Genomic DNA, 21,767 nt, shown 5'->3' with positions numbered 1-21,767 from the left:
CCAAAACATTTCACCTAGTTGTAGAGTCAGTTAGAGCCATGTGGGATATGTTTCAACCATAAAGGAATCATTAAAAAGTCATAAATCCCACCCGCCCTACTCTCTGATAGAATTCTATAATTCTGTTACCAAACCAAACTCAATACAAAAAAGTTAACACCAATTTTCCAATATCACATTATCTTAGAAACCACGGATTCCATAAAACAAGTCATAGGCAACAAGAAATCCTGACTTACAAATGCACTGTTTTTCAAGTTCCTGACTATGTGCTCAATTTAAAAGTGCTATCTGCCCCTAGCCATCTATTTAATTATAATGTCTATATTCAGATGTAAGAATTGTTAAGTACTTCAGTGTATTTTATAATATCTTCACATACAATATGCATATATACAATATATACTACAAAAATTATACAAAATGTTCCTCAAAATATTAGAGTAAGTTATAAAGGTTTTCGCAAAAAAAATGTTCCAGCAGTAAATGTCAGTTCATTACAATGAATTCCTCCTTAAACAACATTAAATTACTCTTTATTTTGCTCATCTTGCAGAATTATACTGAGTTAACTTTCATAAATTTTATCCACTTTATTTTAACAAAACCTTTATTCGGAAGTCCAACTTTCATTTCAACACAGTCCATGTTTTTTCCAGTAAAATTAACTTATTCATTAAAAATCAGTTTGTTGTAAGAGCTAATTTTATGTACATGTTAGAGTAGCATTCTATTTTTAATTTTTCTTAGATAATCAAACTATATTAAAAAACACTAACATCTCATTTATTAGAGCTAAATAAACCAGATCCTTCTGAAGTCAGTAAACTTCAAAATAAATTCATCCTAGATATTTGGGGCTATTTTTGCCAATATATGAATAACCATCCTAATACCAAAGACTGAAATTATATATATTTAACTGATCAGTTCTACCAAGTGATCTCAAAGGGCACTAGCACTTGCATGGTTAACTCATCCAGCAATCCATTTCCAAAGCATCTCAAAAGATTTAATACTTCAAAGAAGCCTCATCAGGATGAGCAATGAAAAATCAACTGGAGCCACAAGAGATTAGAGAATACACAAAGAGATCTGCCAATTCAACATTCTAAAAAGAGATGCTGCAGAGCTGGGTCAGACTCAGCAGCCCAGAGGCATGTGAGAACTTATGAAACTAGGCTGGTTCTTGGAGAGGCTATAAAGTTCCAAGCCTAAAAATCTCAATGAAATGGATAAATTTCTATTTTAAAGAAAAACTAATTACTCAAGAGATTTTTTAAAATCAACAGATCAATAACGCAGGAATAAAATCAGAAAGTGGTCTAAAAAAAATGACCTCAAAAAAAGTTACCAAAAATAGTTTGTTTTAAAGGTTAATTCTTTGTAAACTACTATAGAACACAAAACAAGCCCACAAAGCTTCACTATTTAAAAATAATCAGTATTTGAAACAATTTGAATGTTATCAAGACCAAAGATTGCACCCAGAAATGTACTCTTAAATAGATAAGGTTCTAAATAAAATGTCAACAAATGGAATTCAAATGCATAGTTAGATAATTAGCTACCACAACTAAGCAAGGTCTATCATGGGATAGGTTTAATCTTGGAAAATCTAATTTATCATATAAATAGATGTAATACAAAAAACCACATGATCCACAGATTTTAAAATAAGCATTCAATAAAAATTAGCCTTTGTGTGTGTGTACCTGATCCCTCTCGTCACAGTAAAAAGCCTATAGCATGAGGTCTTAACCTCAAGCTTTGCCCTAGAAAACATAAGCTTTGAGGCTAAAATAGCAATTCAGTTTCTCTCAGGATAACTAGATTTACAACATGTAAATTCAGAACTAATTTATATTAGGGTAATGGTTCTCAACCAAGATAATTCTGCCCCATAGGGGACACTCTGGAATGTCTGGAGACATTTTTGCTTGTTACAACTCAGGGAATTCTACTGGCATCTACTGGGTAGAGTCTAGGGATGCTGCTAAGCACCGATGAAAACACAGGACAGCCCCTCAACAACAAGTAATTTCTGGCCCAAAATGTCAACACAAAACTGCCAGTGTTGAAAAGCTGTGTAAAAGGGGAACATGTTACATACAGATTTTCAATTCATACCATATCCCACAAATTCTAATTGAATAAAAAAGAACACAATACACACACACACAAACACACACACACTTTCAAACAAAAGGAACGAAGTGGACAGGAGGGAGGGAAGGAAATGGAAGTGAATATCAAAATTATGGAGAAAAAAGAAATTTCTAAACTAAAGCAAACGAAATTTCAAAGCAAACAAGTTGAAAACTGGGAATAAACATTTGTAGCAAACAAGACAAAGAATTAAGAGTATTTGTTAGAACCGAAAAGAAAAACATGAAAACCTAGAATGAAAAACAAGTAAAAGAGGGCTTCCCGGGTGGCACAGTGGTTGAGAGTCCGCCTGCCGATGCAGGGGACACGGGTTCGTGCCCTGGTCCTGGAGGATCCCACATGCCGCGGAGCGGCTGGGCCCGTGGGCCATGGCCGCTGAGCCTGCACATCCGGAGCCTGTGCTCCGAGACGGGAGAGGCCACAACAGTGAGAGGCCCACGTACAGCAAAAAAAAAAAAAAAAAAAAAAAAAAAAAACAAGTAAAAGAAAGTGAAGTATTTAAAAAGTACACTAAGCCACTCTAAGAACTTAACCCTCACTTTAAAACAAAACAAAACAAAACAAAAAAACGTTTTTACTTAACAACTTGGCTGCAGGAAGGGATGGGGGGTAGTGCCGGTGGAGTATTTTTTTTAAACACAATTTTTTTTCAACATCTTTATTGGAATATAATTGCTTTACAATGGTGTGTTAGTTGCTGCTGTATAATAAAGTGAATCAGCTATACGTATACATATATCCCCATATCCCCTCCCTCTTGCATCTCCCTCTCACCCTCCCTATCCCACCCCTGTGGGTGGTCACAAAGCATGGAGCTGATCTACCTGTGCTATGCAGCTGCTTCCCACTAGCTGTTTATTTTACATTTGGTAGTGTACATATGTCAGTGCTACTCTCTCACTTTGTCCCAGCTTACCCTTCCCCGTCCCCATGCTCTCAAGTCCATTCTCTATGTCTGCATCTTTATTCCTGTCCTGCCCCTAGGTTCATCAGAACCTTTTTTTTTTTATTCCATATATATGTGTTAGCATACGGTATTTGTTTTTCTCTTTCTGACTTACTTCATTCTGTATGACAGACTCTAGGTCCATCCACCTCACTACAAATAACTCAACTTCATTTCTTTTTATGGCTGAGTAATATTCCATTGTATATATGTGCCACATCTTCTTTATCCATTCATCTGTCGATGGACACTTAGGTTGCTTCCATGTGCTGGCTATTGTAAATAGTGTTGCAACGAACATTGTGGTACGTGACTCTTTTTGAATTATGGTTAAACACTTAATTTAAAAATAGTGATCTTTTTAAAAATAAAAATGTCTGAATACCAGGCTTAAAAATCTTAAAATTCAGAATTTTTTAAAAAGATTATGCACAAAAATATTAATGGCAGTACAATAAAAGTTTTGACTGTTCTGCCCTCATAAACATATTTTTTGGATAATGAAATATCACCTAATGAAAAAATAATGTAAACAATTTACACAAATTCCAAATAGGTTTGAGTTGTATGAGCAGTCACTAGGGAATGTTTACTTTGGTTTGGGTCAGTACAATACAGATAAATAGCACAATGGCATCTAATTGGGTGTGTCAAATTCACCTTATTTCTATTATAGCACTGGTTACATTAGACCACTGAGAATTAACCGTTGTTTATTATAGCAAAGGTCAAAATATAGAAATTTATACAAAAATTAACAAAAATATACTCTAATATAAGCTTTATTGCCAAAGAAGTAGTTATATGATAAAAAACACTTTAATGCTTCCACCTCTTATTTCCTATGTTAAAAAAGGTTTTTTTTATATTTTTATTTTTTATTTTCAGGATTAAATATTTTTTTACCATAAACCAAAAATTTTTACCAGAAATTTATTTCCAGGACTACCTTTACCATAAATGGAGAAATGAAAAACTGATGAGCATTGCTTAATGTCATTAACCAATGACATTTCATTATTCAGGTCCCCTATAGTTACCCAGAGCTATTAGTCAAAACACTAATTACAAGCACAGTATCATCCCTAAAGTTCTTTTAGCTATATGTATAATATTAGAATTTCTGTCATTTACTTCCTCAAGCTTGTGAAACACAGAACTGATAAGCATAACATTTCTTATGTTTTTCAGCAGAGATAAGTAAATCCAGTCATTCTTAAGATATCATATAGAAAACACACCCCTCCTTTCTGTGTTTCAAATAGAGTGTGAAAGTTTGCAAGGTACCATATACTCTTACCACATATTCAAAAAGAAGAAAAGCAAATGTGGTATGAGGAAGTTTTTACACAGTATTACATTCCTTTAAACATTACTAAATCAGATCAATAGGTGACAGATATCCACAAAAATACCTTAAGCAAAGTTCAAAAATGAAAAAGGATTTAATCTCACAAAAACTGATTAAGAATTAGCCAAAACAAAGAAATTACCATATACATGTGATTAATGTCTCCTCCCAAAATAATAAATCCTAAAAACAACAAACATACAAAATCTATCTAAAAAGCAAATAAGTTGGAAAACTTAAATATTCCTCAGATTTTTAATCCACTACTAACTCCGAAAAAACACTAGAAATTAGTTTTAAGCACATTTCAAGCCAGATTTTTTTTAAATACCAATGAATATTTGTCATGAAGTTTTATAGAACTCACAAAAAAAAAAGAAAAAATCCTATGATACCCTACAAGATAAACGAGTAAAAGACCAATGTGTAACACACAGTTAAAATTTGTTGTCTTTTAAGAGAAAATAGTTACCCAGATACATGAACAATGTGTAACACCAACTCACAATTTTCAGGTAATAAATATTTTAAGGTTCATTTAAACCACACTAGGACATAATCATTTCAATTTATGTTACTTGCTCTGTCTAGCTCAACATTTTTCTCCTTTCCCAAAATGTTTTAAAAAATAATTAAGAGGAAATGCTTTGATCAATGCAAGTTTGATTCTGCCTTCTCCATATCCTGTCTGACCTTGGGTGAGTAACAATCTCTTTAACTTTAATTTCTGAATCTGAAGAATGGGAACAATGGTATTTTACCCCAGAATGCTCTTGTGGGATTAAATGTTTAATAAAATGTCTAGCATTGGAAGCATTTCCTAAATGATAATAATTAGCAAAATATCAGCTAAAAAGAAATTTTAAGCTTACCAAAAAGTGGGAAGTTGCTATAAAAGACAATTTTACTCACTTTCTAAGCAGACTTTAAAAACAATGAAGTTATAAAGACAACTGCAAGAACCTATAAGAATAATCAGAATCAAGAAAAAATCTGAAGTAATTATTTGAATTTCTCTATGCATCCACCAAAATCTCTAAGCATCTTATGTTTCTAAGCATTCACCAAAAATAAATGCATGCATACAAAAAACAATAATTTAAACTCTTAGAATCAAAGAAATGCTAAATGCAAATGATCCCCAAACACTATTTGGCCAGGACTGAGAGCAGGGGACTATGCTTCACTCATCTTTGTATTCCCAAACCCCATCACAATGCCTGACATACAGTATGTACTCAACAGCTATTTGGAGCATTGAAATGAAAGATATTACATTGTCTAAAATTTTAAACTCTTATTTGGGGACTTCCCTGGTGGTCCAGTGGTTAAGACTCTGCGCTCCCAATGCAGGGGGCCCGGGTTCGATCCCTGGTCAGGGAACTAGATCCTGCATGCTGCAACTAAGACCTGGTACACCCAAATAAATAAATAAATATTCAAAAAACAACCTCTTATTTAGGCACAAGTATAATCATACTCAACATTCATTCAGGACTTCCCCGGTGGTGCAGTGGTTAAGAATCCATCTGCCAATGCAGGGCATACAGGTTCGAGCCCTGGTCCGGGAAGATCCCACATGCCGCGGAGCAACTAAACCCCTGTGCCACAACTACTGAGCCTGCACTCTGAAGCCTGCGAGCCACAACTACTGAGCCCACGTGCTGCAACTACGGAAGCCCACGCGGCTGGCGCCCATGCTCCGCAACAAGAGAAGCCACTACAATGAGAAGCCCGCCCACCGCAATGAAGAGTAGCCCCCGCTCACCGCAACTAGAGAAAGCCCACGCGCAGCAACAAAGACCCAACGCTGCCAAAAAAAAAAAAAAAATTCATTCAGCAAATATTGGAGTGGCTGCTACTAAAAGGCACTTGTTCTAGGACCTGGATACATCCAGCAGGGCAGGATAAGGAGGGTCAGAAATACCTATTTTCCATAACCCAAAGGACATCTCTCAGAGGAACAGTTAGGAATTCATTCTACATTTTATAGTGATTAAGAGTACCTGGATTCAGTATTTATTACTTTCTACTTCTGTGCTTGCTTCCTAATTTGTAAAATGAGAAAAATAACAGTACACAAAAATGTATATAGATTTGTTGTGAGAATTAAATGAGATGATGCTTATAAAGTGCCTAAAACTGTGCCTTAAACAGAAGTACCTAATAAATATTCACTACTACAATCTCCCCACTAACGATTAAGCAACAGGAGTGCGAGGGTCTTGCCCACCTTCTTATTGAGTGCTTCTGTCTGTGCTGATAGATACAAACATCACAAGAAACACTGTCAAATTTAAACCAAAGTGTTTACTGACAAGATAGAATTTTATTATTATTATTATGGAAAAAACAATTAGTGTGGAATATGATTAAAAAACTAGAAATGTTAGAACGTAGTGGGGTAAAAAAATCACATAATAGCTATTTAACAGTCCTTCAGAACTTTTTTCTGATCACAGACCTCACTGAAAATCCAACAAAAGATACAGACACTTTACCCAGAACAACGCCATCACACAGGTCCATGCAAAATTTTACATGTTTAAAACTGACAGGCTTCTGAAATATTTTTCCCGTGTCATTTCTGAGAACTTATTCCCCAATAATTATGTCTGTGTTTTTCTTTTGAGCTCTTACCAACAGCATTCATGTCTTTGTGAAATATCACACTTAAATCTTACTTATCTCTGAAGTTAAGCATTATAAACCGAAAGAACAGCTCTCTTATTACTAAGGCCAAATTATACGCTCAAGTCATTCAAATGTCAAACCAAATGTCATTCAAGAGCTTCAAATTCTCCAATACACCAACAGGCCGACTGCCAAAAAATCAGTTTATTTAGAAGAACTAAACTTCAAGCTTATTACATGCAATCTATTAAACTGAGCATTTTTTTCCATGAGAAAACATACTTGTTATTTAATTACAATAAATTATCGCTAATTAAATATCTAATACAAAACTAATCAGATAAGGCCAAAAATAGTTTATTTACCATTAACAAACCCTAAAATAGTTCAATTCCTTACATAACAATTTTAACTGCATAATACTTTAAAAATATTCTCATATATACTCTCATCAGATTCACAAAAACCCTTAAGATTTACATTTTAAAATTGCATTTCCCAGCTGGTAACCACCAGCCACAGGTGACTACAGAGCATGTGAATTATGGCTAGTCCAAACTAAGATGTTTTATATACATGTAAAACACACATCAGATTCCAAAAACAGAAAAAAATGTATACCAATTAATAAGTTTTTATACTGAACATGTTGAAATAATGTATTTTCTTTAAAACAACATACCCATAATATTCAAATTAATTTCACCTTTGCTGTATTTTTAACATGGCTATAGAAAAATTTTATTTATATATGTAATTTATCAATTTAGTATGCCTCAGAGACCATATGTATACTTGTTTCATGATACCCATTTAATATCATATAATTTTACAGTTCAACAACATTGTTCAAGTTATTTTAAACAAACTTTTTGGAGCAAATTAAGCATTTATGCCTCAATTTATTTAACAGGATAAATTGGAGAATCATAAAGAACTGTCTCATATGCAAAATAAGTAATTTCCCCTTTATTTATTAGATGTAACATCAATGTAACATACATGGAGTAGGCAATCTGCAGATCCCCCTGACAAGACGTTTAATATCCCAGATTACTGATTCTCTACTAAAGGGACTTAAGAGTCTCAGTGAGTCATACAGAAAGGGTTAAAGAGTTCACAGTTGACCCTTGAACAACGTGGGAGTTAGGGGCACCAACCCTCCTCACAGTTGAAAATTCAAATATAATTTACAGTCGGCCCTTCAGACGGGCGGTTCTGCATTCACAAATTCAACCAACCACAGATCCTATAGTACTATGGTATTTACTACTGAAAAAAATCCACATATAGGTGGAGCTGTGAAGTTCAAACCTGTGTTATCCAATGGTCAACTGTACTTGTAAAAAGAAAGTTAGACCTCATCCACCCCAATTACTCCAAATTAAAACATTATTGAATCACAGACTTAGTGGACACACAGCAAGCTCCCAATTTTCTGCTAGTTACTAAGTGTTAAATTTTTTAGAATAAAATAAGTGATGGGGTCTCTGGCATCCATAAGCTCAGGGCAAGTAAGGTTATTACATATAAAAAAAAGAATAACAAAGGAATTTTTATTTAGGCTTTAAACTGTGAGATTTAATCATAAGTTCAGTTGGGTTGTATAGAATATAAAGAATACAAGAAATTTAGGAAATTTTTGTGGGAAAGAGGTTATCTTGAAATTTAAAGTATAGCCTTTAGGTTTCCATTTGACATTCATTCTGAAAATTCTGAACTCTCAACAGATTTATTTTCATCATTTAAGGTTTGGAGTATAGTTGATTTACAAAGTTGTGTTAGTTTCTGCTGTACTAAGGTAATTTTTTTAACTGCTTCATAAAATGTGTTTGACAAGAATGGTCTAATTAGTAAGTAAGTAAAAATACAGTCTTCATCTTAAATAGCTTGCACACACACACATATGCACACACATACACACACCCCAAAAGAGCAAGGCAAAATACTCATCAGGGTACATTCTGCTGCAGCAGAGCAGGAGTTTTAATTAAAGTCTAATAAAAAAACTTTAATAGTAAAACACATTTCTAACTACTTAAAAGTGTAACAAAGAATTAGGGAAAAAAACATGCAGAAGAATATACATTTGAAAGACCAACTTTAAATATGTTTCCGAAAAACTACATGCTACTTTAGCCAAGACTGTATGGTCTCAATTTTACAAATATATGAACTTCTGTACTTATAATCCAAAACAAACAATTTGGCACCTGATTATTACGATAATCATGATAAATACAAGTACTCTAGGAATGGCACTCTTATAGTTAATAAAGTCAGTCTAGATGTTAGGTAAAGTTCTGGCCTCCTCAGTACTGGGGCACTGATAGACACTAAGAAGGTTAGGACACTTTGAATACTTCAGGTAAAAGGATCTTGAAGATACCAGTTCAAATGAAGGTGTGCTTCACTCTAAAGACAGTACCAGGAGTAGAGAAAAAAATATCTTGGCTACTGCCAAGTACTCACTATGTCATTGGTCAAACTTAGAGATGAACAAATCCTATTTGCCTTCCAATGCAGGAATCTATATCCTGATCTTCCTTATACCTCTCTTATTACATTTTAACATTTCTGACACTGGAATATATTTTCTTAATGTACTATGTTCCGTTTTCTTCTTTGGATTTCTGATGATTCACATGTTAAGTTTTATTCCTACCATGTTAATTCTTATTCCTATCACAACACTCTTAGCCATCCCAACACCCTAATGACACTCATCAACAACTGTAGGTAAGGAGACATGGGAGCATCTACATCAGAATCTCCCGTGTGAAATTTTTAAACATCCAGATGATTCTAATAATATGCCCAACCCGCAACACTGTTGTAAACTACCTGAGGCACCAAAACTTGTATTTGTCCGAATTCTCCTAGCACCTAGCATGGCATTAATCACATTCCTCACATTAAGGCAAATACTTCTTGATTAATCTCTCATCTGAAGCTCCTTTCCTTGACAATGTGACCTTGTGATAGAACCTTTCTCTTAATGTTGGTGGTAACTGCTATTGTTACCATACTTAAAGTATTTTTCTCCTATAAACTCCTAGTGATTAGATGCCACAGTCACCCTCTGAGAATTACCTGGACACTGAATCATTAAAAACAACCTGACGGACTTCCCTGGTGGCGCAGTGGTTAAGAATACACCTGCCAATGCAGGGGATACGGGTTTGAGCCCTGGTGCAGGAAGATCCCACATGCCACACAGCAACTAAGCCCGTGTGCCACAACTACTGAGCCCACGTGCCACAACTACTGAAGCCCACGCGCCTAGAGCCTGTGCTCTGTGACAAGAGAAGCCACCGCAATGAGAAGCCCGCGCACGGCAACAAAGAGTAGCCCCTGCTCGCCGTAACTAGAGAAAGCCCGCGCGCAGCAACGAAGACCCAACGCAGCCAGAAATAAATAAAATAAAAAGAACCTGAGCTATGTGGCACTAAAATAGATACGGGAATTCAGGAGCCCATTTTAGTCGTCTCTGGTTTGCAAATTAGTGGAGAAACAGTATGTGATCATGATGGAAAGTTGAATAAAGTATACAAAATTTTAAAGATTAAAAATGCAAGTCTACTGGAGGCACTGGAAAGGAATGATGTAATATAAAGAGGTTCTAGGAAAAAAAGAGTCCATAACATGGCCATATCTGACACTAGATCAACATTTTAGGCTAGATATCCATTTAGAATAATGAATTTTTAAAAAGCAGAGTTTCTTATTAGAATAAAAGCTCCTTTAAGTACAAACAACCAATAAATACACTTTCAGTTGAAAGAAAAGAGTTAAGTATGAGGATAGAACATCCAGGCAACTGAGGTCTTCAGAAACTATCAAACAAAAACCAAAAAACAAAAAAGAGGTAAAGTTAAATTTAGTCCAAAGGAGGAAACATTTAGGAGCCCAGAAAGAAAATACCTAACTCACTTGGGGCTAAAACCAAGGTTAGAACTGAAAATTGAAAGTACAGCACAGGGACTTCCCTGGTGGCACAGTGGTTAAGAATACACCTGCCAATGCAGGGGACATGGGTTCGAGCCCTGGTCCGGGAAGATCCCACATGCTGCAGAGCAACTAAGCCCGTGCACCCGTGCACCCGTGCACCACAGCTACTGAAGCCCACGCACTCTAGAGCCTGTGCTCCGAAACAAGAGAAGCCACCGCAAAGAGAAGCCTGCGCACTGCAACAAAGCATGCAGCAACGAAGACCCGAGGGAGGGAGAGAGGGAGGGAGGGAGGGAGGGAGGGAGGGAGGAAAGCACAATCTTGGGTCAGAAAAGCCCTAGTAAGATTATGAAGGGAATTCTATCTGCTTAATAGTAGCAATAAATGACCCTGTGAACTAGTCTGAACATCTATCTAACATAAATCTAAAAGAAAGCTGTGGGTAGTATGGTGTGGGGGGAGTATGCGGGAGGACTGAAAAGAGCAGGTATACTCTACAAAAAACAAACAAACAAAAAAACAACTAAGAAAGCTCTCTCTAATAACCAGCCTAATAACTAGCCTAACACCACTTCAGTGAAATTGTTCAGGGATCAACAATTAGTAGTACTTTCAAGTTTCTTATGCCTTACTTGCCCATTTATTATTATATTGGCAGTTATGACTATTTAACACTGTTAAGGATTGTGCGCTTGTTCCTGAAACAGAAGGGTATGCTGAAACTTTGTAATCTGCTTTGCCTTGGGTGTGAAAGGAGAAGAACAGGTGAAAAAGAAATAGCTGCAAAGAGCAGATGTATCAAATCCCTGAGACCAAATAAACAGAGGGAGCGCTAGACTGTGAGCAAGAAATATCCTCAAGCATTGAGATAGAGAATCTCCTTTCACCCCAGTTACCCAGGACCACTTGTAACACACATATAGATCCAGCTACCGATGCAGTGCCAAGCAGAAAATATATAAGATCTACAGCTTAGGAGCTCAGTATCTTGTCAAAATTACTGCTTGCCACATCCTAAACAATTCCAATAACCAAGCTCACTTTTGTTCCTGGGAACAAATAGCTACCTTGTATCTGTCATAAGAAATCTGGACCCTGTCTGGTTCTGCTTCCCTGTTCCTAGGTCTTCAAGGCCTACTGCTAAAACCCATTTCCTCCCTTTTCCAAGATGCCAGCCTGAAACTCTACCTAGTACCTGCTACCCACCACCATCCCACGCCCACACCAACCTGGCCAACTCCACCTGTCTGCACACTGTCTTTTGCTACTCTTATCCCTCATGCTGAGAGGCTAACTATAGCACCTCCAACCAGATTTCCAGGCCAGTGTTCTGGCCTCTCCATCTAGAAAGAACTAATCCTGCTTGAGGTAAACCTGCCTAGTAGTTGGATATCAAATTCTACCAAGTCACAGATCCATCATGATGATTACCAATTTACCTAAATTTCAATCGCATCATATTAGGTTTTATTCCCTCTTTCTTTTCTGAACAGAAACTCTGATAACTTTCAGATCTTTCACAACTTGCACCAGTTTACCTAGGAACTGCTTCTGCAGCTGTCCTATTCTCACACAAATCAAGAATCATTACACCTTTCTTTGTCTATCTTCAACCTCTTGACATGACACCACTTTTTAAATACATTAGAAAATGGTATCATACTTAAAATACACTTAATGGAGGAAAATATTCCATGACACAGGAGAGGAGGGGAAAAAATCACAGATTGGATTACTCGTAAATAAAAATTTTAAGGTGTTTTCAATTGGCAATATGGAATGAACAGAAGGCACTTCATGCTTTTTTTAACTTTCTTATCTTAAATGCCTTAAAATTTAGATCATCTTATTAAGTGAATAAGACATCATTTTACTTTGCTAACCCCTCATTTAAGAGAGATATATGGCAAACTTCAGGCTAATTTCTATAGGAAAATATAAAATATTATGAATGTGAATTTTCACCCTAAATGTGATTTTATGGAATTGTAACTATTCAAAATTTGAACCCTTAGGAATATCTGATCACGAGTACTTACTAATTAAGGAACACAACTGATTATTAGATTTGCTAGTGATCCAACTTTGTTTCTTTTTTAAATTAATTAATTTTTTGGCTGCGTTGGGTCTTCGTTGCTGCGCATGGACTTTCTCTAGTTGCAGCAAGCGGGGGCTTCCCATTGCGGTGTATTCTCTTGTTGCGAAGACACGGACTCTAGGCTCGTGGGCTTCGGAAGTCGTGGCACGCAGGCTCGGTAGTTGTGGCGCACGGGCTTAGTTGCTCCGTGGCATGTGGGATCTTCCTGGACCAGGGCTCAAACCCGTGTCCCTTGCATTGGCAGATGGATTCTTAACCACGGCACCACCAGGGAAGTCCATTCCAACTTTGAAACAAAAATTTCCTAATATTCCTCTTTCATGCTCAGGATTAGTTTAATTGAAGTAAATCCTGAAATTGAAAGGTGAGCCGCCAGGAGGCAATTTCCAGTTGCCACTACTTATTTGTATGAATCAAGATTTTATCCAAAGAGTGTATCAAAGAAAAGAAATAAATCACTGTATTACAGAAGTACACATATTATCTCTAAACCAAGTATATATTTCTGCCCATTACTGCCTCATAATTTAAACATGTTGACGTATTATATGTGAGGTGGTAAAAAATAATTTAAACTAAAAAGTTCATAACTTTATCTAAAATTAAGAGAAATTCAATCCTTAAAATCTGCTTACTTTTTCAGAAATAAAAATTTATATATAGTAACACTTCGTGCTTTCTGTCTTATTCTACCCCAAAATGTAGATCTGTACTTTGGAATAAGAAATATAAGTATTGCCTTTCCATCTTTTTCAAGCTCTCCCCAATTCTTCCACACGGAAGGCCTCAAATTTCCTTATGATAAGCATTCTTCCACATTTAAGAAATGCAGAAACTAAAAACAGTGCTTTAGCTTAAGATAAAATTCAAATAAGTCTCTACTAACACCCATCCCACTTAGTTTTTCCTCAACTACTAAACTTACTACCAATAATGAACTTTCTCACAGTATATCGAACTTTGAAAGTTATCTTCCTGTTTCTGCATTGATACAAAATCATCTCATCCCGCTGGTCCCTCAAAGACAATATCATGCTTCTAACAAAGGTCAAACATTGAGAATTGTTTTTTCAAGTTGATGCAAGATTTAGGGAAATTTATTTGAAAATGAAAATAATAGCAACCAACATTGGCTGTTCTAAGCACTTTACAAGTATTAACTCATTCAATCCTCCTAACAACCTATAAGGTTGATAGTTTCATCCCATTTATAGATTAAGAAACTGAAGCTCAGTCACAACAGCTAGTAGGTAGAAGAGCCAGGATTTGACCTTAAACTGTCCCAGTTCAGAGCCCAAGCACGCTCTAACTCTCTAGCTGTACCACCTAAATGTTAAGAACCATCACTTAATAGGTATCCAAGTTATTTCGAAATGAAGAAATTAAAGATTTTTCATTTCATGATGAACCAGATAAAATACCATGTAAATATTTTAAGCTATCGTCTTAAGTCATAAGAAATAAAGACTTCTGACAGCAAAACCAAGTATGTTAGATTAATATTAAAGAAAAAACTCCCTTTAAATGATTTTGATAATTTTATTATGAATACATGACCAATAAATTTAAAGTACACATTCATATGACAATATCTGACAAATACCTTTCAAAAATTAACTGCAAATGCACCCAAGTAATCAACCTTTAAAACACATTCTGGGTAGTCAAGTTGAGAGTGTACAAACATCACACTTGACCAAGGTAACCTGGCAACTCACCTAACCAGAACACAGCAAAGGCACTCAGAAAAGGCCTCCGAACAATCAAGATAAATACTCCAATGTCCAAGTATTGATACTCACTTTTCTCAAAAGAGGATCTCACAACTAAATAAGGGTCAACTCATTTTTACCCTTATGCAGAATTACAAATTTGATTTCCGGAGGAAAAAATGGCGTAGAAAAATTACCAGTGGGAAGGTGAAGGGGGACACTGATCACAGTGACAAGCACGTCCAACAGAGAAGCAGAAAAATGCTTACTTAATAACTTCAAAATGCAAAGAAATCTGATCTACAGTCCTATATACAATCCAACAGATCCTCATGGCACCACAGCAACTGATGGTCACAAATGATGACCCTAGGTCATCAAAAGATTTAAATATATTCTGCATCCTACTTAAAACAGAAAAGAATACCATATTTAATTTTAGTATGTTTTCACTCAAAGTCGTTTTATAATTTGAAGCTTAGAGGATAAACCCTCAATTACCCAGTAAGCTCAACTAATATATTAGAAAGAAATTCCTTGGAAAGTTCCAAGTAGCAAAGGTTTCACTGTTTCTAAGTTTAAGAGCACTATGTGTACAAAAGGTACCTGAAAGCAAAAGGGAGACAGGAGAGCACAGAAGTAGAAAGTCTAAGAAAACAAAGAAGAGCTAGGCGACTGTCTATAAACGCGCTATCCTTAAGGCATTTCCCACAAAACAGTGTGTGGGCAGTAGGTGCCACATCAGCAGTACTCTGTATTTGTCCTGCTCCTAAATCATTTGTTAGTTTCATGAATTATTAATTTCAGTTAATAGTTTGTTGAGATGAAGCAGTACCAACGCTTTCCTCAACTGCAAGAAGGGATAGCGTCCTTCTGATTGCTCTACAAAACCAACACTGGGATTACTCTTACAGAGCATGCATATGCCTTACCGTGGCACACATTTGATTAAAAAAAAAAAAAAGTTCTTTTAAACTGCTTTTCATTTTTAAAGGATTCAGGGAGATAGCGCCTAGCCCACACCGAACTTTGTTATCAGAAAAATTGTTACACTACTCAACAAAACTCCCTTTCAAACCAGGCTGCAACACATTCTTTCTCTAGCTCCAAACAAAAACTTTAAAGCACACAGTAAATAACATATAAGGCCTTGTACTTTTCTCCCCTTCTAGCGAGGAAGTCTAACTCCAAACAGGAAACTGCTTCTCAAAGGATTCAACGCAGAAATCCTACCAAACGCCAGTCCAGTTCTCAGGAAGAGATTTAATATTTAAGTGCCAACACACTTGCCCAGGTAGAAACGGAGTAAATACTCAAGCTTCCCTGCCCCTGAGGCACCCCTTGGAAGTTTTAGCAGGGAAAAAAAAAAATTGCCTTTTCTAACGAATAAACTACAAAATGCTTTAAAAGGCCAATCTATACAAAGGTTCACAGTAGATAAAGAAGTTGAAAGTGCTAGTTTGTCAAGTTTTTCGATCACCCTCCCCCATCCCACCAGGATCGGGGAGGAAAGAAGGGGCTAGAGAAGAAGGGAGGAGGTTCGGGGCTGAGCGGAGCTAGGCGCGGGGCGAGGTGATCGGGCGCACCCCCCCCATCCCCTCACCTTTCCCGGGACCAGGAAAAGAGGCAGAGAGAAAAGCACGAGATGGAGCACTTCTCCGCCAGAAGAGCAAGGTGGAAGGCAGGACGAGGAGGGGCGGCGGGGAGCGAGCCGTGCGGCCGCGCAGGGACCGACTCCCGCCCCCTCCCCGCCGAGATCGAGAAGGGGAACCGCCTCCACGAATCGGGAGCGTCCTCGAGTCCCTTACCCATGCTGGGGGCTCCCGCGGGGAGCAGCCCGGTGCCCGCCGCTCCTCCTCCGGCTGCTCGCGCGGCCGCTCCGGCGGCAGGAGGCGGGCCCTCCGCTCGGCTCTAGCCCGGCTGAGCTCAGGCGGGGCAAGAAGGCGCCTCCATCCGCCCGCGGCGTTCCCCGGCCAGTCCCGTCCGCGCAGCCCGTGAGGAACAGGCGGCGGCCGCTCCTCACTCGCGGCGGCTGGAGCGCCCTCCCCCGTCCGCCCAGCCGGCGGCTTCCCCACCCCCGGTCGCTCCCGCCACGGGGTGGGACCTGCCGGTTCGTCGTGGCCGCCGGCTCCAACCCGGAGCGCCAGCCCAGCCCCGGAGCCCGCCCCCCGCCGCTCCCTCAGCGTCTGCTGTCCTCTAACGCGACGCGAGAGACTGAGGTGGAGACCGGGACAGAGGCCGGGAAGGTGCCGGGAGCTGGGCCGGGAGCTGGGCCGGGAGCTGGGCCGGGAGGAGGAAAATCTCGCGAGAATCCCCGGTGCTCCCTGCCCCGCCCCCGCCGCGTTCCGGCTCACCGCCTGCCCCCCGGCGGCTGCCAGGTGCGGTGACGTCATGCCCAGGGGTCGCTCGCCGCACGCGTCCAGGTGCGCGGAGCGGATGGGGGAGCCGTGCGGCACAGCTGCGACCAGTCCTCCGCCCTGAAGTTCGAAGCTGCTGGGACAGACGTGTTGTGTGGTTTGTCGCTTCAGATGGATACAAAGAGTTTTTGCTGATAGGCAAATTGAGCCTGGGTTGCCCCACTTTGCAGTGTTGCTGCAGCAGGCTTTGGGGGACCTAAAAGAAAAGAGGCCGCGCGAGAGAGATGCAAGAGGACAGAAGTAGAGAGAAAAACCGTTTGCTTTCGAACTTTAGAGGTCCAGCTGCAATCAGAACCCGCGGTTTACCTTGCAAAGTTCCGCATGAATCAGAAGCATTTCTTAGTCGGAAAAAAATCCTAGGCACAGAGTAAATTCTATTTTACAGGATTAAATTATTGGGTTCCTTTAGTCTCTGTCCGCTGAAGACCACTTTCTAAATCCCTTTTCTCCTTCGAAAGTATAGTTTAAATTGTTACCTGATGGGGTGGGGGGAGCAGGTTGGGATAGTCATGATTTGAGAGATTGCCTGGCATTTTTTTCTAGCCTGAATATGAAAAAGAGCATAGGATTATTGTAATCAGATATGACACTTTCTTAGAGTTAGAAATATATATAATTAATTCAGCCAGGGACTTCCCTGGCGGTCCAGTGGTTAAGACTCTGTGCTTCCATTGCAGGGGGCATGGGTTCCATCCCCGGTAGGGGAACTAATAACCCACATGCCAAACAGCTCAAAAAGAAAAAAAAAAAAAAAGTTCAGCCAACTTTTTTCCTCTACTGTTGAAGCAAACCCAGTTCCCGGACAGATGCGTGTGAGAGCAACATTTGTTGGTGCTTTTTAAAACAATCTTGTCATTTAATTCTCACAATCATCCAGGCAAACCCAGGTTTCTGAAACTCAGCACAGCCATTTATTTTTTGTGGGACTTTGGATAAATTAACCTCGCTGGATTTCAGTTTCTTGAGTCTGTCGAAAGGAATCTTTATAGTGCAAAGCACAGTGTCTGGCACATAGTAGCAACTTTATAAATATCCATTTCCACTATCTCCTATAGGCCTGCATTTGACATCCTTTAATCTTTTATTTCTAAAAAGATTACATAGGGTACCTTTTTAACAAGAATTGTCAGTTACAATCAGAGACCAAAAAGGAAAAAAATTAAATATGTACACCCAAAAAGATGTACATATTGGCTGTGTTGTACTGAAACCATGAAACATATTGTAACTTTTTTCAGTCAACAAATATTTATTATTATGTTAATTGTCCCCTTCCAAGCAAACAAATAAACAAACCAAAAAAGCTGAAGTCCAGCCCTTACCCTCAAAGATTTTGAATTCTAACCAGGAAGTGAGACATGAACAGATAGTTTATTAACAGTATGAGGTAGAGAGAGTCAAATTCCTGAAAATTTAAAGGAAAATTACTATGGGCAAGGCAAGCTTCAGGGGGAAGGTATAAATTGAACTAAAGTGTGGAGGAAGGCAATATTTTCAACCTGGAGGAGTCCTAGAAGTAAGGAGTGAAAGTGGAAATGCAAACCGAATATCCCTGAAATCTGTGTGGCTCCTGCAACCCATAAGAAAGCAAACGATTTAAACTTTGAAAGAATGAGGCTGGTGGGAGGCAAAAAAGGATTCATGGAAGGATATAAAGAAAAATATAAGATATTGGAAAAGAACTAAATACCTTGGCCTCTAGGATCCTAGATATTTTAAGAAGAAAGGCCAATGAATAGAAATGAAGAGAGGGTAAGGAAAACAAACAGAAGGAGGGAAAAAAGAACTCTGGATTTGACAATAAGGTTACCTTTAAAAGTATAACTTCAGAATATACGTGCCAGAATGTATAATATATATAGCTGCATATATTCAGAATATATAGAATAGAAAAGTTAAAAGTTAGTTAAAGGTTTCAGTGACTAAATGAGCGATTAAGAAGTGAGGCCACAAGTAGGTAAGGTGAACATACTATTTTAACCAGAAGTCAGGTCACATAATCTGACAAGATAAAGTATCTATCAGTACAATCAGTTATAGCCTAGAAATCTCAGGATCTGTATTATTTCCACCATAAACCATGTATTTTAGAAGTTTGAAAATTAAAATAAGCAAAATCACTTTGCAAATTCAGAGGGCAATACCTCATTGAGGTGGCGTTGACATATTGGATCATAAAAGAAATTGGAAAGATCAGGGAATAGGACAATAAGAAAGGTTGAGAAAACTGAACTAAAGCTAGGAAGTAATCAAAATCCCGGAGTTAATGCTGTCTTCCAGAGGTGAAGACAAAGGACATCCCAATGGAAGAATGAAATCTAGAAATGTATTTTTTAAACTTACAAAATGGTTTGTGAAACTATGTTCTAAATTTGTGAGTACTGAGCAAATGTTAGCTATTAATTACTCCATGGAGCTCCTTTCATCTTATAAGTCTTTCCCCCTCAATGAGGCCTTCAAAGTGTCGCACTATGTTTTATACATTTTTATGGAACTAGCACATTGCTCAGCTCAAAACACTGCTTTCCTCAGTAGTAACTATTAGTTGGATGATAAAAAATATGGTGAGATGATAATCTCATCATATATTTAGATTTAACCTCAAATTCCTTTCAGCTAAGAACAAATTACCTTTTCTTTTAGTCTTTATTTCCTTTATCTTATAATGAATTAGGTTTCATTTATCCATCTATCCTCACCCTTCTTTGTATTCTTTTTTTTTTTTTGGCCATGCCATGCAGCTTGTGGGATCTTAGTTCCCTGACCAGGGATCGAACCCAGGCCCTTGGCAGTGAGAGTGCTGAGCCCTAACCACTGGACCACCAGGGAAGTCCTGAACTAATACCATTCCAATCACTCACTTTCTTTTTTTTTCTGCTGAATATTGATCTTTTTTTTTTCTGCTGAATATGAAAGAGAATATTACAATTTCTGTGAGAATGACAGAGTTTCCACCAATCTAATTCATTCTAAACTGCCATCATGTCTTCCTAATGTTTTCTTAGGAATTTATCAGAAGATATCTATATTGAAAAAACCATCTATCTTCTTTCCTTCTGGTGAAAACTATTCTAACCAGGACGATTATTATAAAGAAAATTAAATATTAACTTGATTGTGTTATTTTTAAAACACTGATTTAGCTCAAATCTTAGAGGCAACTAATTCTTTTCTTTATTCTCAGTTCCACAGAGCTAGATTTCCTAGCCAGCATTCCTATTGTTATTTTGTTTTGCCTTGGGTAGTTTACTGTATACTTAAGCACAAATTACATCAATGTATAACCTGAATTTTTAAAAATCATTCTTTAGAAAATAATTGAAGGAAATAATACTCTCAAACACAATGTCTATACTGTGAGGTTAGTGAAGCTAGAAAATGTCCCTGCTCAAACTGGACCCATCAGCTTCTAACAAAGTCCTGCTACTCTGTTAGCAATTTGGGGCATGTGCTCAAACATATGGTCTCTCTAAGCACTTTTCATTATTGCACAGAAGAAAAAATTTAGTTAAAAACATGATGAGGGACTTCCCTGGTGGCAGTGGTTAAGAATCCGCCTGCCAGTGCAGCGGACACGGGTTCAAGCCCTGGTCCAGGAAGATCTCACATGCCGCGGAGCAATTAAGCCCGTGCACGACAACTACTGAGCCCGTGCTCTAGAGCCCGTGAGCCACAACTACTGAGCCCGTCTGCCACAACTACTGAAGCCCACGTGCCTAGAGCCCGTGCTCCACAACAAGAGAAGCCACCGCAATGAGAAGCCCGCACCCCGCAACAAAGAGTAGTCCCGTCTTGCCGCAACTAGAAAAAGCCCGTGCACAGCAACAAAGACCCAATGCAGCCAAAAATTAATTAATTAATTATTTTTTAAAATAGGCACTATTACCAATAAATAAATAATAAAAACATGGTGAACCCATCCAAATGAATCACTACTTTGCAAACTGAAAGGACCTTTTTAATAATGTTATTTGTACTTTATTCGGATGGTAGTGTCATTACAGAGCTGGTGGTTGGTAGGTAAGTCATAGAGCCTTGTTCTAAGTCCTCAAAGAGAGTCTCTTTCAAGAAGCATTACTTTTTCAAAATGTTAAAGCTAGTCTCCTTTGAAGGGTCAGATATTTTAAGCAATTCCAAATGACAAATACACTTGCATCTTTCAAATATCAGGCAATTCAATTATACACACAATATCATGTGAAGTATTTCTGGCCATGAGTACACATTCATTCAACTCAACGGACATTTACTGACCACCCATTATAGATCAGCACCTGCTCTGTCATAAATATAGAGATAGAAAATATAGGGACTTCCCTGGTGGGCCAGTGGGTAAGAATCCATGCTCCCAATTCAGGGGGCCCAGGTTCGATCCCTGGTGGGGAAACTAGATCCCACATGCATGCCATAACAAAGAGCCTGCATACTGCAACTAAAAAAAAATTTTTTTAATTAAAGAAAACATGCCGCAGCGAAGATCCCACATGCA

The 21,767-nt window shown here is 38.1% G+C and overlaps 1 protein-coding gene across 2 annotated transcripts in view; it reads right to left on the bottom strand.

Moving 5' to 3' along the window:
- Window positions 1-17,147, bottom strand: part of CD2AP (CD2 associated protein) — a 112,499-nt gene extending 95,352 nt beyond the window's left edge. The window contains exon 1 of one of the 2 annotated variants that reach the window (XM_081247624.1): window positions 16,670-17,147. In XM_081247624.1, coding sequence (XP_081103750.1) covers window positions 16,670-16,673 — 4 coding nt within the window. In that variant the 5' untranslated portion in view covers window positions 16,674-17,147. The remainder of the gene's footprint in view (window positions 1-16,669) is intronic. The other variant, XM_081247625.1, reaches the window with a different exon arrangement.
- Window positions 17,148-21,767: the final 4,620 nt, after the last annotated feature.

This window comes from Mesoplodon bidens (genome assembly GCF_964165515.1).
Source record: "Mesoplodon bidens genome assembly, chromosome: 10".
NCBI lineage: Eukaryota > Metazoa > Chordata > Mammalia > Artiodactyla > Ziphiidae > Mesoplodon > Mesoplodon bidens.
Note: the sequence above shows the minus strand (reverse complement) of the source record. Positions and strands in the feature narration are given on the sequence as shown.